The 21,607-nt window shown below is 37.4% G+C and overlaps 1 protein-coding gene across 50 annotated transcripts in view; it reads right to left on the bottom strand.

Annotated features, from left to right (window-relative positions):
• LOC111586477 (ankyrin-3-like) overlaps window positions 1–21,607 on the bottom strand; it is a 230,685-nt gene that overhangs the window by 66,874 nt on the left and 142,204 nt on the right. For 31 of the 50 annotated variants that reach the window (XM_055004246.1, XM_055004249.1, XM_055004243.1 and 28 more), the window contains 12 exons: window positions 21,225–21,422; window positions 18,481–18,579; window positions 18,271–18,369; window positions 17,029–17,226; window positions 16,634–16,732; window positions 13,757–13,855; window positions 13,531–13,629; window positions 13,292–13,387; window positions 11,373–11,445; window positions 8,660–8,719; window positions 5,772–5,807; window positions 2,059–2,182 (listed from right to left, as the gene is read on the bottom strand). In XM_055004246.1, coding sequence (XP_054860221.1) covers window positions 2,059–2,182; window positions 5,772–5,807; window positions 8,660–8,719; window positions 11,373–11,445; window positions 13,292–13,387; window positions 13,531–13,629; window positions 13,757–13,855; window positions 16,634–16,732; window positions 17,029–17,226; window positions 18,271–18,369; window positions 18,481–18,579; window positions 21,225–21,422 — 1,280 coding nt within the window. Of the gene's footprint in view, window positions 1–2,058; window positions 2,183–4,193; window positions 4,353–4,376; window positions 4,529–5,771; window positions 5,808–8,659; window positions 8,720–11,372; window positions 11,446–13,291; window positions 13,388–13,530; window positions 13,630–13,756; window positions 13,856–16,633; window positions 16,733–17,028; window positions 17,227–18,270; window positions 18,370–18,480; window positions 18,580–21,224; window positions 21,423–21,607 lie in introns of those variants that run through there. The other 19 variants (XM_055004240.1, XM_055004245.1, XM_055004242.1 and 16 more) reach the window with 5 other exon arrangements.

Raw genomic sequence — 21,607 nt, forward strand, 5'->3', positions numbered from 1 at the left:
CAACCAAAATCCAGTGAAATTCGCTGGATTTTGGTTGATTTTTATGTGACTGTTCTTAAGAAACATTTTTAACATTTCTTTTGTCCACCAAAAAATGTTGAAAATGTGGACATCAAAAGTTTCACTGTGAAAATAGGTATTTTTTCCACATTTTCAAACTTTAAAACAGGTCAATTTTGACCCGCAGGACGATGCGAGGGTTAAGTGAAGTAGAATTGAACGTAAAGAGACTTCTGCACGTTAATGTTGAGAATAAATCCCAGTTAATCCTCCTCCAACACTGACTGAACTGGAAACCAGTTTGTTGGTCCTGGTTTATCTATTAAACTGGAACCCGGAGCTCAAGGCCGGGCGATCGAAGCCTTTTCCTCATTTCCTGTCCGATAACTCCTCCCTCCTCGCTGCACAAAGTCAATATTTTCTGACACGAGCAGAAAGTTCAATAGAAAACTGTGACCTCCAACCATCAGCAAGAACCTGAGGCTGGATAGGAGGCAGAACTACAGATAAATACCCTCTGGTTCATCTGGAGAAACTGAGGATTCATTTAAATCCATCATGTCTCTGGATATGACTATCAACTGGAATAAACTTTACATTAAACTACTATGAATGCTGCAGCTTATTAGATCATTTTCTATTCTTCAGCACGTCTAAACTTCATCGTACGTCAAATTAATTCCAAGATAAATATAAATAATTATTAATAAATACAACTACATGCCAGCAGTGACATAAAAATTGAATTTTTAATGAAACTAGCTTTTTGAAGGAGCACAGGAGAAGAAGAGCAGCAGTAAAGTTCTTCCTTTATACTTAAATAAATGACATTTTACGTAGAATCGTGCAAAAAAAATTATTCAAAGATTTATTTGTGTGTTTAAGTCACTTTTTAGTGATTCAGCAAAAGTTAAATGCATTCAACTGGACATTATTTAATTCATGTCGCAGCCTCACTGTCAATACTAGTGCACGGTTAAAAAGAAAAAAAAATCCGTAAAATGAAAAAAAAATCTGTATAAAAAAAAAAAAAAAAAGTTAAATCTGACAGCAATGGTGCCAAAAAACATGGTAAAAATGGTGGAATAGTTTCATGTTAAAAAAAAAAGGTAAAATCTCTAAAAATATCTAAATATCTAAATATATATATATTTTTATGCAGGTTTGAATACAGTAAAACTATGTGATTTTACAATTATTTAAAAGTTATTTATAAAAATATAGTTTTTTATGTGGACAATATTTCTATATTTTTTTGTCTGTTCTTTTATTTTATTAATTTTTTAAATTTAATAATTTTAGATATATATTTTCTCAGTGATTCTACCAGTTATTGTGCGTAATTTAACAAAACAAGGAAAATATATGATTATAATAATATTCATATTTTTTCATACAATAAAAGCAAATATCTGGGAAAAAAAACCCCAAAACAAACAAAGCTTCAGTTCAAAATGTACCCTTTAACAGATTTAAAATACGTAATACAGCATTAACACATAAAATACTACAAAAAATAAGACAATAAATAAAAAGTATTAATTAAAAAAAATAACACTCTGGAAAACTGTGAAAAACTCAGAGCAAGAGTGTCAGAAAAAAATACAAAAAAACTGTAAAACTGGTGAAAATAGCGGCAAGCATCTGTAAAATTATTTTTTTGCATTTTTAAATGTAGGAAAAAATATGCAATTTTACAGTTAAACATTGAATAAAATGAATAAAAACCAACAGTTTAAAACTATTTAAAAAATGCATTTAAATTTAAAATTAATATTTTTTTTTTACAGGTATTTGCAGAGGAAAACCACCTTAATATGAGCTTTTCTAGCACCAATTTTAACTTTAATATAAAGTTTAAGAGCAGAAACAGCAAACAGGAGCATTGATTCTAGTATTATAACATATAAATAATGTAATAATGATGGTTTTACTGTTGGAAAAAGTTCTCAAACTGGAACCAAACACCCAAAATAAAACCTTTATGAATGCTGGTGCGATCAGGCCGCTGCAGGTCGTTTTCTTTTTTAAATATAAACTGTATTTTAGTGTTTTTACCTCTGAGATCGAGCTCCAACGCTGAAGCCCATGTAGCCCTCCTGAGGCAGAGAGTCGTCCCCCAACTCCCTCAGGTCCTGGGGGGCCAAATACTTATCGGTGTCCCCCGTCATGGCATCGTCACCTGGAGGTAGAACACAGACGACGCAGACTGAGATGTTTAGATGTTTCTGAGGTAGAACACAGGAAACCAGGAGGTTGGAGGCTTCAGACTGAGATGTTTAGACGTTTCTGCTTCCTGTTGGATCGAAGCATCGCTGCCTTCAGGCTGTTTTAGAGCTAAAGTCACTAAAAGCTTTTAGTCTCTGATGACGACAGAAAACAAAAAACATGAAAGGACAAACGACAAGCAGCTTTTAGTCAGTTTGGTGAATTCACAGCTGAACGATTTGGGGAAAATATCGAAATACAGCTGGATTTGTTCAATATTCACTCTGGAATACATTTAAAACGTTTAATGCTAACATACTACATTGTGAAAATAAATAAATAAATGAATAAATATAGTGCCAGAAAAAAAGTATATTATATTATATTATATATATGTTTTTTTAGTTGATTTAAATACAAGAAAACTGTGTAACTTTACTCTCACATCTGTGAAAATGCAGATATTTAATGTGGACATTGTTTACATTTATTTTATTAATTTTACTATACATATTATTAATATTATCTGTAAATTAACAAAAATGCCTAAAATATCAAGTAAAAAATTATTTATAATTTTTGATAAATAATCCTTAAAAAGATTCATAATTTTTTACCACTAATTTACACATTTGAAAAAACATTATCTTCAACATAATTATATATTTTATTGATTTAAATACAGCAAAAATAATGTCATTTGATGGTAAAATGTGTGAATTAATGATAATTTTTTCCTGTTATTTTACAGATATTATAATATTTTAACAAAGTAGGAAAATCTGGAAAATAAGTTAAAAAAAATTATTTTTTCATTTCTTAATATGTAAGAATATATTAATATAATTTTAACAACAAATATCTTCATAGTAATAATATATTTTTGGGGTTTTTAAATCATCAAAAAATGCTAGGATTTTAGAGACAGTTAATAAGAGCGTATTTAATGTTATTAATTTTAATTTTACAGTAAAACATTACAATAGAATGAATTAGATTATTGATGTGGACAATATTTTGTTTTGGACAATTAAAAAAATAACTTTTTAACTATAATTCAACAAAACAGGGAAAATCTGGAAAATAAACTTTTAAAAATATTTTACCATTTTATAATTCTTAATGTCTAATTTTAAAGAAAATATCATTGAAATAATAATAAATAAATCAGAAATCATGACTTTATAGATAGTAATCTAACATTCTAATTAATGGTGTAATTTTACAACAAATATCATAAAAGAATAAATCAGTAATTTAAAAAAAAAAACAAAAAAACAGCTGTTTGATGTCGACATTGTTTGGCTTTGCTAAGAATATCATTGCCAGGACAGTTAAAATGTCATTTTTTAAAAGATATTATCTGTAATTTAAGGAAATAAAACAAAACGTATTACTTATATTAAAACTTATTATGATACAATAATATATAATAGTCATAACTTAAACTCAATTAAACTAAAAAAAAATATAAAAGTATTTTTTAGTTGCAAAACTGTGTAACTTTACAGTTAAATGTTGTAATAGAAAAAATTATGTTTAAAAAGATTTGATTTGTTCTTTTCTTTAGGGTTGATATGTAAAATTAATACTTTTTTCTGTGATTTTACTGGATATTATCTGTAATTTACCAAAGCAAGGTAAAATAGTAGTAAATATTTAAAATAATTACAGTTAATTGTATTAAAAACAGAACAGAATTCTATTTACAGCGTATTTAAAGTGCGACTGTCACACATTAATTCTAAAACCAGCAACAGGACGGATTAAATTCTGGATCAAACACATGAACAACTTCAATCCTAAACTGCAGCTTCAGGCTTTTTGCTTCAAATCTTGCAGAAACATTCAGTTTAGCAGCTGAAAGTGTGAATAAAGTGAAAGTCTCTGAGTCAAAGTTTGCAGTTAAAGTGACAGAAATCGGCAGAGCTTCAGAAAAACAGCAGACAGAAGCGATAAAAGGCGGTTAAAGAGCAGAAACCTACGTTAGAGCAGCAGCAGCAGCATGTTTTCCTCGCAGCGACTGAAGCCGACTGACCACAGAACAGAGAACAAGTGCTGCAGAAAGAATAGGAGGAATTCCTGCAGAGCCCCTCTAATGCTGATCCCCTCCCCCTAAACGCTCCATCTGGACGCATTCCAGCCTCAAATCTGCTGCTTCCACTCACCTCCCGCTTTAAAGCACTTCATCCTGAACCAAGCAGACCAAAACCGTCCTCCTCGGACTCTAAGCAGGACAGGAATAGAAGCTGAGACTCACCCAGTTTTCCAACATCTCAACTCTACCTGCTGCTAAACACAACAGCAGCTTCAACTTTAACCCACAACTTCATATTTCCTGATTTCTGACCTGCTTTGGTTTATTTTTAGGATCCAGCTCCACCTGTCTATCAGCTCTTTATTATCTCTGCATCTAAATAGCAAAAATTCTTCAACCTGCAGCTGCTTCAGAGGTTGTTTACCACCTGACTGTACCAATAAAATGAAAAATAAAGATTTACCAGCATCCGTTTCTACTAAAAGCTGCAAAAGTCAGTTAAAGTTGGTGGAATAAAGAGCATAAAACACTGTGCAAGTTAAATATGAGAGCACTATAATTAAATTTTAATGTGTTTACATGCTCTTAAGTTTAAAAAACAAGGTATTTTTAACAACTGCAGCATCTGTCTGAGCGTTTTTGTACTAAAACTGGCAAAAATCTGTTAAATTTGGTGGAATAAAGAGCTTAAATCACTTATATTTGAGCATCAATGGGCCAAAAGAGCCCATATTCTGCACATTTACAGATTTATAATTACATTTTTTGGCTCTAATGTTCAAAAAACACATTATTTTTAACAACTGCAGCATCTGTCTGAGCGTTTTTGTACAAAAACCTGCAAAAATCTGTTAAATTTGGTGTTTAAAAAAAAAAGAGCATAAATATGTGAAAGTAAAAAATTTGAGCACCATTGGACCAAAACACTGGTCCTAGATTACACTGTAAATTAAAAGGTCCATATTCTGCACATTTCAGGTTCATAATTAATTTTTTTGGCTTCACTAGAACATGTTTACAAGCTCTAATGTTCAAAAAGCAAATTATTTTTAACAACTGCACCATCTGTCTGAGCGTTGTTGTACTAAAACTGGAATTTTTGCCACCTGATTGCACAAATAAAATTTAAAAAACAAAGATTTCCCAAAGAATTGCTGCATCCATCTGTGCTCTTTTGGACTAAAACTGGCAAAAATACATTACTATACAAATTCCATTGTGTGTGTTTGAGGTTTTAGATCCACATCGACCGAATCTTCCTGAAACCCTGCAGCTCAGTGAAACTCTCCTGAAGCCAGATTTAGATCCTGCATTTAGATCCCGTGTTACCGGAGCCGCTAGCCGTCGCTGCTATGTGAGTATTAGCCAGCCTCGAGTTTCACTGGACGTATTTTTAGACCAGAAGCTAAAGACGGACACAAACATGCACACGCCTCCACACAAATAAAACAACCACAGACCAGAGTTTAGTGGTTTTAGCTGCAGGTTACTGGAGTTAGTCAGCGATTCGTCGTCTTAAACTTACACGAGTAGCTGATGCAGATATTTCCAACATCCATCTCTGTTTGAACACAAGTAAACACCATGTTGTCATTTTTATAGTAGTCCTCTGGAATCATGCATGAAGGAACAAATAAAACACTCAGCTTCACTTTTTATGCATTTGTGGATAAATATTCCAGCTTCTTCTCCTTTTAGTTGTTGTTTTCTCGCTTTGCCTCCTTAAAAAACCATTTCCTTCCATTTTTCTCTTTCTAAACATCCACTACAGGCTGGATTCTGCAGAAACTCTGAACATCCAAACACAATTTATAGAAGAGACGTGAACTCTATGAGGTGCGATCAAAAAGTTGTGAGACTGTCAACACGCCTTTTTCTAATGATGAAAGAAAACTGAAAGTTGTGTTTCTAATCTGGTTTTGTTTTTACCTTTAACCCCCCTGTTGTCCTCATTTAGAGGCACCAAAAAATATTCTTTCCTTGTCTGAAAAAAATTCAAAAAATCAGCAAAAAAATTCCACAAGTTTCAGAAAATTTGCAAAACCTTCAGGAAGAAAATTCTAATAATTCCTTGAAAGTTTCCCTTAAAAGTTTTATTTTTAAAAAATCCCTCAAATTTGGCAAGAAAATTCCTGTCAATATTTTTTTAAAAATTAGTAAAAATCTTCCAAAAAAATCCTAGTAATATATATAGTGATTCCATATATATCAGTAAAACTTCTAATACTTTCTTTAAGAACATTCACAAAAAAATCAACCAAAATCCAGCAAAATTCGCTGGATTTTAGTAGATTTTTTTTGTGAATGTTCTTAAAGAAATTTTTTTAACATTTCTTTTTTTCCACCAAAAATGTTGAAATGTGGACATCAGAAGTTTCACAGTGAAAATCTATATTTTTTTTCCACATTTTCAAACTTTAAAACGCGTCAGTTTTGACCCGCAGGACGACACGAGGGTTAATAAAATGTAATAATGTCATTTCAATTAAGAATTTAGGGAGAAAACTGTACTAATGCAAGACAGTATCTCAGGGAAACTTTAGAAATCTGCATGAAAGATTCAAACGTAATGATCTCTGAGCACAACCTTGTCCACCAGGTTAACATTTAACACGTGATGCCGTCAAAAACCCCAGAGAGTCACGGTCAGATGCCTGAAACATGTGCAAACAGTAAATATCATGAGTCAGGAGACAACATAACACCATGATCTGATAAGGACCTGAGTTCCAGACGGTTTTGTGACAACTAGGAGGTGCACGTTTCACCGTGGATCTTAGATTCTGAGTTGTGATGAAGAAATATTTATGCTGAGGATCTTTACTAGTAAAGACAGGACAGTCTGCAGCTAAAATCAGGAGAAGAAACAACAGTTTTCACAGTGGAAGAGCTGTAATTTACAAAACTGGAGAAAGTGTGTGAGCTCAGGAGCACCATTAGCGGCTCAGTGTTTCCTCCAACATTTAACAATGCAGTCCAGTAGGAATTAATCCCTCATTGTTGGACCGTCAAGGCAGAGTTCCAGTCCTGAGGCGTCGCAGAAGGAAAATTTAATGAAAACCGCCTAAAAATTGGTATGATTCTTTCTGCTTTAACTGTTTCTGGCTCTGATAAATGCTGTAATTTGGGTGATTTTTATAAATAAACTGCTTTTCAAATATGGCGTTGTGATTATGTGCCTTATTTTGGTAAATTACTACCCTAAACCACCAGATTTGTGTCCCTCTGACTTCTATTTCGTGCCTAAAATGAAATTCAATTTGTTGTTTTGACACAATTTAGAAAATTCAGTTCACACGGTGCTTCACGTATTTTTGCAACAGAACTTTTAGTGTTGCAGGAGCACTGGGAGCAGAGTATCGCTGCACAAAGAGACTTTTTCAACGGGGTTGGCGAACAAATTTAAACCAGATCTGCTTTATACAGTCACAGTCTCTGAACCTTTGCATCACACCTCATATTCCATCATTTCTGGAGATCTATGTTACATTTAAACTGCGCTAAATAAACCATAAATGACAGCAGCAGAAGAAAAGCACGCCTGCTAGCCTCCTGATGTCCACATGCAGATAAAACCACTGAACTGCGTTGAAGAAATGTGGATTTCTGACATTTAGCAGCGATAAAAACTACAAGATTCATATGAAAAATATGAAAGTCGACCCTTTTTTTTTAACCATCGGTGCAGAAAAACGCCAGAGGGCAGGAAGAACCGAGCTGTAACGAAGCTAACTATTGACTGAAAAACACCAATATATCAATTCCTGGTTCACACACACACACACACACACACACACACACACACACACACACACACACACACACACACACACACACACACACACACACACACACACACACACACACACACACACACACACACACACACACACACACACACACACACACACACACACACACACACACACACACACACACACTTTGGCCTGAATGTGTGAAACTACAATAGAAAGCGTCGCCGAAAATAAGCCCTTCGAACACAAAGGAGGTCGAGTGTGACGCTGAAAAAAAGAAAATCTGTTACAGACACTAGACGGCGGCGTGTACAGGGCCGGTTGCCACGGAAACCAAGCAGAAAAAAAGAAGAAAAAACGCTTAATTCTCAGCACTTCGATGCATGAAAAACACAAAAACGCTGCGTGAGCGAATCGAAAAGGAGGCAACAGGCAGCCAGGAGTGTTTACACACTAAAACATGCAGAGAAAACCATTTTAAAGCCCCCAGGGGAGAAAATTTATCTTATTTTACTGGTTTAAGTCGAATAAAATCAGTATAATCTGGACCCACTGCGGTAGGGTTAACAGGAAAACAAAAGAGAATGGAATGTTTAGAAGAAAGCACACAGAAAGGGTTAAAAAGAAGCAAAATAAATGTGTAAAAATGAAAAAATACCTTCTTCCACATCAGAAAAATAGTCCTCAGTGATGATTTCAGGAGCATTGGCTCTACAGACTGGGAGTTTGGGATGGAGGACAGAGTTAGAGGAACCAAAAAACAAGACAGAAATCATATTTACAACAAAAACAGAAGCAAAGGAAGAGTGAAATGAAATGGATTAATGTGTATTTTAGATAAATAAATGCTTAAATCACATCATCATGGTAAATGATGAAAGCTGAAGGAGAATTCTGGCTGTAATGAGGCTTTAAAAGGTTTTGGATGAATTCATTCCAACTTCTTTAACCCTCCTGTTGTCCTCATTTACCGGCACCAAAAAATATTGTTTCCTTGTCTGAAAAAAATCCAAAAAATTCAGCAAAAAAATTCCCCAAATTTCTGAAAATTTGCAAAACCTTCAGGAAGAAAATTCCAATAATTCCTTAAAAGTTTAATTTTAAAAAAATGCCCCAAATTTGGCAAGAAAATTCTTGTGAAATCCTAAAAATATCTAAAGTGATTACATATATATCAGTAAAACTTCTAATATTTTCTTTAAGAACATTCGCATAAAAATCAACCAAAATCCAGCGAAATTCACTGGATTTTGGTTGATTTTTATGTGAATGTTCTTAAAGAAACATTTTTTTTTCCACCAAAAGATGTTCAAAAATTTCCCCAAAATATTGAAAATGTGAACATAAAAAACAAATTTTTTCCCGCATTTTCAAATTTAAAACGTATCAATTTGACCCGCAGGACGACACGAGGGTTAAAGTTTGTTTTCAGTCTGATGGAAGCTAAACACAGAAATTATCCTCCTGGAACAGACATTTTTCTGACTTTTACTGAGCTCTTGGTCTTTTCCAGGTAAAATAAAATCTCCAGGATGCGTCAGTCGTAGTTCCAGTTTGATTCCTCTTCATCCACGGACACGAGGAGATTTTCCCAGTTTGTCATCAACAGGTTCCACCGTTTGCAGGAACAGATTTCATCCTCAGCGACTTTAGAAACACGACCAGCTTCCAGGACGTCCTCATGTCTTTCTGCCTCCATCTCCACAGTCAAAGTTTGATCAAAAAATGGAAACAAACTGGAAGAAGGTAGACGAATATTATATATCCACGATAACGTATCCATGGAAACGTCAGCCGCTAAGTATCCTGAATGTAAATCCCCAACGCAGTTTAAAAAATGTCCGTTCCAGACGGCTGATTTCTGTGTTTAATTGGGTTTAATTTGTGGAAAGAAACACTTGAAAGGACTAAAATAAAATGTGAAAAAAAATGCTTTCTCTGCTCAACTCAGTTTCCCCAAATCAGAGGTAAAGAATACAAAGTTAGCTCAACAATAAGAGCCACAAAATCCACATTAATGTAAAATACTGCAGTTTAAATTCTCCCTTTGACCCTCTGAACCCCTCAACAGTTTCTGGTTGGTTTTCTTCACTGTGGGCTCATTTTTCACTGCAATCTAAAGTCCTGCACCTCAATTAAAACAGAACAACCAGAACTAGAAGTAGAGAAATCCAAAAAATATCTTCTGTGTAGCTGAACAAAGTTATAATGCTGTAAATCATAAAAAATTAAAAACGAAAATTACAACTTTTTCTAATATTTTTTTCTGAGTTTATTTACTAAAAACTGAAAAAACTTGTTATCAACATGTTTGACATTTTTTTTTTACTAATACTGGAAAACACACAGTGTCTCTACATGTTTTACTATTTATGTTTTTAATTAGTTTTCCGTGTCCGTCTGTGTAAACACTGCCTGCAGTTCAGCTGAAGTTCCTGAATTGTTGTCACAGGACTAATCATCACAGCTGAGTCAGCCATGATTCCTCAGTTTCACTACAGAGCGCTGAATTTTCAGTTTTTTACAGAATGTGTTGAACACAAATTATTCATTTTTGGAAATTTTTTAAATGAAATATGTAGAATAAAGCGATTTTTAGTGAAATACTGTGATTTTAAGCTTGGTCCAATGTTTCTTTCTGTTTTTACAGTTTCTGGCTCTGATAAATGGTGTCATTTTGGTGATTTTTTGTACATAAACTGCCTTTCAATTGTAGGTTTGTGGTTCAGAGGGTTAATGATAGACATTAGGTTGCAGCAACAACAACTAAATATGTCAGAATTTTGCTGTTTCTAATCATTCTTAACATATTTTTCTTGCACTGTCGCTGCCAGATGTTCACTGTTTACTGCAGGATCTTCGTTTTATTTTATTTTTTTATTCCAAGGCTCTCTACATCACCACAGGGACTCGTCAGTTTCACTAAAGAGCGCTGAATTTTTAGTTTTTTACAGAATGTGTTTAACACAAATTGTTTATTTTTGGCAAATTTTTAAACGAGACATGTAGAATAAAATTATTTTAAGCTTAGATTTGGTTCAATTTTCCAACAAATCTGATGATTCTTTCTGTTTTTACTGTTTCTGGCTCTGATAAATGGAGTAATATTGTTGATTTTTATAAATAACATGAGACTCAGATGTGGGTTTGGGGTTCAGAGGGTTAATGATGGACATTAGTCAGGAGCAACAACAACTAAACATGGGTTTCCTTGACAACAACAACAACAAAAGGGGAATCTGGCGACGAGGACGCAGCTCCAGTTCCACCCAGTGGTGAGTCAAGCTGCTGGTTTACAGACTCTGGTTGGTCTTTTTATGATTATTAAAAGTCACACGTAAACATTAATAATCAGTAACATGAAGCCTCACCTTCGTCGTCGGACATGTCCAGCACCTCGTTCATCGTCTCTGGAACGTTCATCTTGTGTTTCTCCATCACAGTCTGTCGAAACAAACACAAACTATTCATTAAAAACTGAATTATGTGAGTCAATTTCCAACTTCAGTTCAGTTAACTTTATGTACAACCAAAAACAGACAAAAAATGGTGGGGTTTTACTGTAACCTTTCAAATTAAAAGCCTGACTTCACCTAATCCAACCTGCAAGAACAATAATAATAATATTAATAATAATAATAATAATGATAATAATAATAATAATAATAATAATAATAATAATAATAATAATAATAATAATAATCCACTTTATGCAACAATCTGTGTTTATTTTGAATTTCTGGTGGTCAATTTCTAAAATTTTAAACTTCCTGCAGATGTTTCACACCAATAAACATTTTAAAGATTTAATTTGAGCATTTTTTTGCAAGTTTGTGTTTATTTATGATTATTTAGTGTGTAAATGCTGTACAGGATTATATAAATGTATTTTTTGTGTCATTTTCTTATTATTTTTATTAGTTGTAATGTTAGCTCTTACCAAGAAAATTAGGTTTTATTTTATAAGTGACAAGGACTATAACTAGCAATACATGGTTATTAGTTCTTGAAATATAAATAGATATATTTTTAGTTATAGTAATAGTTCATAGTTAAGTAATGTGTTGATTATTTTCTTAAACATACAATCAGCTTTTTGGTTTGTAAAATGTCAGAATATGATGAAAAATATCAATTATTGTTTCAACACCTAAGATACAAATGAAAACTCAAAGATGTTCAATTTACTGTCATAAATGAGGGAAAAAATGAAAATATTCACATTTAAGAAGCTAAAATCAGAGAGTTGACACTTTGTTTCCTAAAAAATGAGTCAAATTGATTAACTGATTATGAAAATAGTTTAAACTAATTATTACAGCTCTATTAAATAACCACGAGGAGACAAATCCAGCACTAATGTGTTGAAAAACAAACTTTTTAAAGCAAGAAAACAGGTTGTTGCTGCAGCAGAAGATCTGAAATTGGAGAGAAAAGCTCATTTTCTATAAGAAATAAGGTTAAATGTGAGTAGAAATCACTATTTGGGGATTTACTGTCTACTTTGGGACATTTGCTGCCTTTGATCATTTATATTTTACATGATAAATTAAAAGGAACTTTTTAAAATTTATCCCTCACTGCTGATTGGCTGTTACTCCTGATGTGTAACCAATCAGAGTCAGCTGTGGGCGGGACTTTGCTCAAAATAACAGCTGGAGAAAAAGAAAAAAACAGAAATAAATAGAAATAAATATACATCTCACAATGATAATTATTTCAATAATTACAACAATATTGAAATAATTTTATTTACTATAATTATAAATATATACAAATATAGACATATAGAAAAGGGAGGAAAATTAGTAAATTAAATTAAAATAATGTTTTTAGCTGGAGCTGCAGCAGTAAGACAATTAAGCAATTAGCTGTACATTATTAAAATGAATCACATTATTTCAATTAAGAATCACCACTGAATTATCCCTATTGATTTTGACAATTGATTCTCCAATCTGAGCTTCTTTTTTTAAGTAATCAAGTCAAACTTTGTTGATTCCAGCTCTTTAAATGTGATTATTTTCTGCTTTCTGTCCTCCTTTGTGATGGTAAACTGAATATCTTTGAGTTTCAGACAAAACAAGACAGTTTTTGTTAAGTTTCAGTTGAAAAAAATTAAATTTGGCTGCAAAACAAAGAGTCAAACTGAGAAAAGCTGCAGTAAATCCAGAATATTTCACCAGGTGGCACAGAAAAGTAAAAGTATACAACTGTGTCAAAACATATTTGAAAAACAATACAAAAACTACTGTGAAATGTAAAAATTAAAAGACAGTTCCAGACCAACCTGAGTGGTCACAGTTTCTTCCGTTACCACCTTCAGAGTGTCGACTACAGAGATGTATCCCAGTCTCCTGGCGATGGACAGAGCGCTGTTCCCATTCTGGATAAAAACAGAAAATAAACAGGCTGAGTGAAATAAAACTAGAATAATCAATGACATGATGAATCTGATATCTGAGTGTAATTTGGAGACGTTAAACATGTGGAGTGCTTATTTTGACAGTTTTCTCAGAGTCTACTGACGGCCGTGAGCTCGTTGGGCGACGCTCCGTGATGCAGCAGCAGGTTGATGATGTGAGTGTGTCCCTGCTGGGCGGCCTGGTGGAGAGGAGTGTAACCGTTCTGTAGAGGAGGAGAAAACACACCAAACGTTAGAAAATACTCACAAACACACATGAACACCACCTACATGCACACCCAGAGTCCTACAGAGAGTAGAAACTGTAGGAGGATCTGTGCCAACGCTGACCTTGGTCTTACTGTTGACCTTCGCCTGATTCTTCAGCAGGAAGTTGACCATCTTCACGTTGCCATAGTGACAGGCCACATGGAGGGGAGTGTATCCCAGCTGGGTACACAGAGGAAATAGATTAAATACAAGATGCACAACTGGAACGTGTTTTATTTCAATATGACGAGCAGGAAAGAAGGTCTGAGAAAATGTTTGATTAATTTATATTTATTTAAATGTGACATCTATAAATTATCTGCCCCAGTATCCACACAACTCAACCTTTACTTAAGGAAGTTTTGCAACTTTTCCCTTTTTGTTGCTGCACAACATTGAATCCTAGTTTAGTTTCACATCATGATGCTGCCACCACCGTGCTTCACCTCATGATGCTGCCACCACCATGCTGCACATCATGATGCTGCCACCACCATGCTTCACATCATGATGCTGCCACCACCATGCTGCACATCATGATGCTGCCACCACCATGCTTCACATCATGATGCTGCCACCACCATGCTTCACATCATGATGCTGCCACCACCATGCTGCACATCATGATGCTGCCACCACCGTGCTTCACATCATGATGCTGCCACCACCATGCTTCACATCAAGATGCTGCCACCACCGTGTTTCACATCATGATGCTGCCACCACCATGCTGCACATCATGATGCTGCCACCACCATGCTTCACATCATGATGCTGCCACCACCATGCTTCACATCATGATGCTGCCACCACCATGCTGCACATCATGATGCTGCCACCACCGTGCTTCACATCATGATGCTGCCACCACCATGCTTCACATCAAGATGCTGCCACCACCGTGTTTCACATCATGATGCTGCCACCACCATGCTGCACATCATGATGCTGCCACCACCATGCTTCACATCATGATGCTGTCACCACCATGCTGCACATCATGATGCTGCCACCACCATGCTTCACATCATGATGCTGCCACCACCATGCTTCACATCATGATGCTGCCACCACCATGCTGCACATCATGATGCTGCCACCACCATGCTTCACATCATGATGCTGCCACCACCATGCTTCACATCATGATGCTGCCACCACCATGCTGCACATCATGATGCTGCCACCACCGTGCTTCACATCATGATGCTGCCACCACCATGCTTCACATCAAGATGCTGCCACCACCGTGTTTCACATCATGATGCTGCCACCACCATGCTGCACATCATGATGCTGCCACCACCGTGCTTCACATCATGATGCTCCCACCACCATGTTTCACATCATGATGCTGCCACCACCGTGTTTCACATCATGATGCTACCACCACCGTGTTTCACATCATGATGCTGCCACCACCGTGCTTCACATCATGATGCTGCCACCACCGTGCTTCACATCATGATGCTGCCACCACCATGCTTCACATCATGATGCTGCCACCACCATGCTTCACATCATGATGCTGCCACCACCATGCTGCACATCATGATGCTGCCACCACCAGGCTTCACATCATGATACTGCCACCACCATGTTTCACATCATGATGCTCCCACCACCATGTTTCACATCATGATGCTACCACCACCATGTTTCACATCATGATACTGTCACCACCATGCTTCACATCATGATGCTGTCACCACCATGCTTCACATCATGATGCTGCCACCACCATGCTTCACATCATGATACTGTCACCACCATGTTTCACATCATGATGCTACCACCACCATGTTTCACATCATGATGCTACCACCACCATGTTTCACATCATGATGCTACCACCACCATGTTTCACATCATGATGCTACCACCACCATGTTTCACATCATGATACTGTCACCACCATGCTTCACATCATGATGCTGCCACCACCATGTTTCACATCATGATGCTACCACCACCATGTTTCACATCATGATACTGTCACCACCATGCTTCACATCATGATGCTGCCACCACCATGTTTCACATCATGATGCTACCACCACCATGTTTCACATCATGATGCTACCACCACGTTTCACATCATGATACCGCCACCACCATGCTTCACATCATGATGCTGCCACCACCATGTTTCACATCATGATGCTACCACCACCATGTTTCACATCATGATGCTGCCACCACCATGTTTCACATCATGATGCTGCCACCACCATGTTTCACATCATGATGCTGCCACCACCATGTTTCACATCATGATGCTACCACCACCATGTTTCACATCATGATGCTGCCACCACCATGTTTCACATCATGATGCTGCCACCACGTTTCACATCATGATGCTGCCACCACCATGTTTCACATCATGATGCTACCACCACCATGTTTCACATCATGATACTGTCACCACCATGCTTCATTGTGAGGATGGTATGTTTGCGGTTATGTGCAGTGTCATGGAGTTGCTTGTAGTGATCTTTGTCTTCATGTTGGAGTTATATCTAGGTACATGCGTCTTTATACGACAATCACTTGAGGAACAATCACTGCACTTAGACGATTTAACGATTTAACCTCAGATGGATGCTGCTGCTACACATAGCCGTTACAGTCATGCCACTTTCATTAGCAGCTTGAAACCAAAGTTCCATTCACTGAAACTTGGACAAGAGAGGTTCACTGAATTAACTTGACCTATCAGATCTGATATTCCAGAGTGGCCATGGTCCCTGCTGTCACCACCATGGAGGTGCTAACGATGCTAATGCTAATGGAGGTGCTAACAACCACACTGTGGCACTGAGGCCAGGCCCAAAGTCCAAACCTCAAATATATTTAATTTATGGCAGGATAAAAGATGGACAGACACAAATCCTCACATTTCAGAGGTGAATATTTGCCTTTTTTCACTCTAAGACAAGAAAACAGCACCATTACCTTGGTCTCCGGGTCGATAGTTGCTCCATGGTTGACTAAAACCTCGGCAACGTTGACTTTATCCTCCTGGGCGGCCAGGTGGAGCGGAGTCAGACCAGACTGAGGATACAGACAGAGATACACTTGAATAAACAAAAAGGGATAGAAAAATGCAGCTAAAAACTAAACTAAAAACTAAAATACAGCTATTTAGGGCATGATGACAGGTTTGGCACTGTGATGATGAATCACAAGGGACAGAAAGCTGAAAGAAGTGATCGTCTGGGATGAAAACACTGTGATTTTTTTCAATAAAATGAAGGCTCTGGCTGCTAAACACGCATTTAAAACCTCCCAGTGAGATCCAAACACTATAAAAAGAGGAAACAGCAGCAGTAGAGGCGGTTTGGTGTCACCTTGTTGCTCGTGTTGATGGGAGCGTCTCGAGCCAGCAGCAGCGTCACGATGTCCACGTTGCCCTCCTGCGCCGCCAGGTGCAGCGGCGTGATGCCCTGCCGGGTCACCGTGTTGGTGGAGGCGCCGTACTCCAGCAGCGTGGTCGTGATCTCCATCTGGTTCTTCTTGGCCGCGATGTGCAGCGGAGTGTAGCCGTTCTGGAGGCAGAAGAAGACGAGATTATCAAAGAACACCAAGATCATCCACTCACACCCAACCAAATCCAAATAGAACCGAATCTCATGTCAAATTTACAAAAAGTTACACCTGGTTGTGACTTAACAAAAGGCTAAATGTGTCTAACGTAAATTTATAGTAAAATCATATGAGAAACATTTTGATGTGACTTATTTGACCTTAAATAACGGTACAGTGACCAGATCATTCCTTTATGTGACAGTTTTACTTGTTTGGAAACACATTTATTTGCCTTCTTGAAGAGAATTTGATGAAAAGATCAATACCGCAATTATAGTAAAGTGTCAAATATTAGGATAAAATCAGGAAAGAAGTAGCTTAGCTTAGCATCAAGACAGGAAATAAAGGGAAACAGCTAGCTTAGCTCCATCCAGCGCTAACAAAATCTATTTAGCTGCATCTCCAGAGCTCAGTAGAATAACACATTTTTTAGTATATATTTTTAGCACAAAATAATCAGGTTCAATTGATTATATATGCTGCAAATATTAGTGTTTAAAGTTGATTTTTATTTCATTTGGGCTAATAAAGCTGCAGGTGGAGTGAATTTAGTGTACTGTGGAATATTTAATTCATCTGGAGATTAAAGAAATGCAGATTTTGGTTTAAAACTAGGTACGATTCTTTTGATTAACTGCATCCCTGTTAGTTCATTTGCTCTAATATTGATGCTCTTATATGTATTTTTTGCATAAAGATACAAATTTTGATATTAAATTACAATATTAACATTAGCAGGTTCGTCTAACCCAACTCTGCATTTTCTTCCAGTTATTCTTCTGACTATTCCAGACAGCTTCATCCTCTTAACATGTGAAAGACGTGATTTCTGTTCAGAGATTTGTCGCCTCCTCAGCGTCCTGTCGGCTCCTCTTCATTTGATGCCGTTGCTGTAAAACTGTGGGTGACTGAAAGTAGGTCAACCTGTTTCCACCTCCAGCCAAACGGGGAGCAGCGTTTTGGTGCATTAATGCATTAAAGCAACGCTGGATTGAACCTCTTACCTTTGCAGCAGCGTGCGGTGAGGCCCCCTGGTTGAGCAGCAGCAGCGCCACCTTCTGGTTATCGTAGTGCGCCGCCACATGCAGTGGAGTTAGTCCACTCTGAACACACAGGTTAGACTCAGATTTAAAGTGAAGAGGTGAACTGTGAGAAGCTGCTAAACTGAGGTGGTTCTGTGCAGGTTTTATTAAATAAAATTCAACATGTTTTACCTTCCCGGCAGCGTCAGGTGGAGCGTTTTTCTGCAGCAGCAGGTTGGCCACTTCCAGCTTTCCGTATTTTGCTGCAACGTGCAAAGGAGTGAAGCCCTTCTGGAATAAAAACACACAATAACGCCACAATATTACAGAAAATTCAATATAAAAGGTTGTTTAACTAAAAAAAAAAAAACTGCAGTTAAAAGGAAAGCAACTCGTTTAACACTCCTGTGGTCTGAACTTCCTGTGCACTCCCCTTTTCTAAGGGTCAAAATTATCTCCTGGTTCTACACTGGTTGTGTCTTGGTTTTAGATTGGTTACGTTCTGGTTCTAGACTAGCTGTCTCCTGGTTCTAGACTAGTTGTGTCTTGGTTCTAGATTGGTTGTGTCTTGGTTCTAGACTGGTTGTGTCTTGGTTCTAGACTAGTTATGTCTTGGTTTTAGACTGGTTGTGTCTTGGTTCTAGACTGGTTGTGTCTTGGTTTTACACTGGTTGTGTCCTGGTTCTAGACTGGTTGTGTCTTGGTTTTAGACTGGTTGTGTCTTGGTTCTAGACCGATTGTGTCCTGGTTCTAGACCGGTTGTGTCCTGGTTTTAAACTGGTTGTGTCCTGGTTTTAGACTGGTTGTGTCCTGGTTCTAGACTGGTTATCTCCTGGTTTTAGACTGGTTGTGTCCTGGTTCTAGACTGATTGTGTCTTGGTTCTAGACTGGTTGTGTCCTGGTTCTAGACTGATTGTGTCTTGGTTCTAGACTGGTTGTGTCCTGGTTCTAGACCAGTTGTCTTGGTTTTAGACTGGTTGTGTCTTGGTTCTAGACTGGTTACGTTCTGGTTCTAGACTAGCTGTCTCCTGGTTCTAGACTGGTTGTGTCTTGGTTTTACACTGGTTGTGTCCTGGTTCTAGACTGGTTGTGTTCTGGTTTTAGACTGTTTGGGTCCTGGTTTTACATTGTTTTTTAGACAAACAGGTTTTTAACATCATGTCAATCTATTTGTTCATTTGCAAGTATTTTGTTTATTATCTAATTATTATTTAATTGTTATTATTTAAGGGTATATGTTTGTATTGTTATGTCTTCTTGATATGTTAAATGTTTGAAAGTATGAAGTTAACAACCATATGTTAAAAACAGCCCTTCAGTTAGTCGTCGGTTGCTGTTCTACGACTTCTCCTCCCTACATGGCTGCTCCATGAACCCATGTGTGTTTAATAACTGAGTCATTTGCAGGCTTTTGTCATGACAACATGGAGAACCGATTACGTGCTGCTTAGAAATGATAAAACACAAACGCTCTGGGTGGAGATCTGATGTGAGCTGCATCAGATTCTTTAGCCGTGAGGGAAAAAACAGCAAACAGAACCAGGACGAATAGTTTAACAGTTTGGATGATCTAAAGATGTTCCTCAACAGTTGATTGTAGATAATTAGTGAGATAATGAGGCCTTGCATCTGAGTTTTTCCTGCATTTTTCCTTCTATTAGTTCATTACAGTCACATAACTGTTGTAGATTCAATTTGCTTCTGGCTGATATCACATGAAAACATCATGAAAAGATTAAAATAAAAGCAACAAGAGCAGCCCATTGGTACATCCAGACACGGTGAGAAATTACCTGGAACCATATTAAGGACTTGGAGGCTTTTCCTCCATCTGAGGACAATAAAACGCTCCATTACGGTTTAAACTGATGCTCTGAAATGAGCAATACTCAGAGGAAACCGAGCCGAACCAGCAGCTCCTCCAGCAAACACCATTTTCTAGACTCTTATTCTCAAACTTCATGACCCAACTGTTCCTCCAGTCGTTTATAGCAGGCCTGCAGCCATCATGCATTCATATGTTCCACAGAAGCAGCACCATGTATACAAACTCCTCATTATGTCCAGTAATAAGGCCTCATTGTGGTTTCTGGAGCAGATTATGTTCCTGAAATGTCTGTGTTCAACCAGCCAACATTAAAGCTTCTTCTAGTGTTGGTCTATCTAGTGTTTACCTTGGTGATGATAACTTCTCCTACTGGTGTTTACCTTGGTGATGATAACTTCTACTGGTGTTTACCTTGGTGGTGATAACTTCTACTGGTGTTTACCTTGGTGGTGATAACTTCTCCTACTGGTGTTTACCTTGGTGGTGATAACTTGTACTGATGTTTACCTTGGTGATGATAACTTCTCCTACTGGTGTTTACCTTGGTGGTGATAACTTGTACTGATGTTTACCTTGGTGATGATAACTTCTCCTACTGGTGTTTACCTTGGTGATGATAACTTCTACTGATGTTTACCTTGGTGATGATAACTTCTACTGATGTTTACCTTGGTGATGATAACTTCTCCTACTGGTGTTTACCTTGGTGGTGATAACTTCTACTGATGTTTACCTTGGTGATGATAACTTCTCCTACTGGTGTTTACCTTGGTGGTGATAACTTCTACTGATGTTTACCTTGGTGGTGATAACTTCTACTGGCGTTTACCTTGGTGGTGATAACTTCTACTGGCGTTTACCTTGGTGGTGATAACTTCTACTGGCGTTTACCTTGGTGGTGATAACTTCTACTGGTGTTTACCTTGGTGATGATAACTTCTACTGGTGTTTACCTTGGTGGTGATAACTTCTACTGGTGTTTACCTTGGTGGTGATAACTTCTACTGGTGTTTACCTTGGTGGTGATAACTTCTACTGGTGTTTACCTTGGTGGTGATAACTTCTACTGGTGTTTACCTTGGTGGTGATAACTTCTACTGGCGTTTACCTTGGTGGTGATGCCCAGACTGGCTCCTTGGTCCAGCAGAGCAGCAGCGATGTCTCGGTGACCCTCCCGGGCTGCCAGGTGTAACGGGGTGTAGCCGGAGCTGGTGGTGGCGTCCGGATACGCTCCGTTAGCCAGCAGCTGGAGCACGATGTCGGGTTTACCCAGACGGCTGGAGATGTGCAGCGGAGTCTGGTCGTCCTGGAGCACAAAACCAAGAAAAACAGTCAGACTGGGCGGCTGCACATCGGACACTGCGATCAGCAGCAGGGGGCGCTACAGGGCACTGTTCTGTTCATGCTCAACACATCTGACTTCCAGTACGAGTCTGAGCTCTGCCACATGCAGAAGTACTCAGACGATACTGTGATTGTTGGACAGGAGGG

This window comes from Amphiprion ocellaris, chromosome 18 (assembly GCF_022539595.1).
Source record: "Amphiprion ocellaris isolate individual 3 ecotype Okinawa chromosome 18, ASM2253959v1, whole genome shotgun sequence".
Classification (NCBI taxonomy): Eukaryota; Metazoa; Chordata; class Actinopteri; family Pomacentridae; genus Amphiprion; species Amphiprion ocellaris.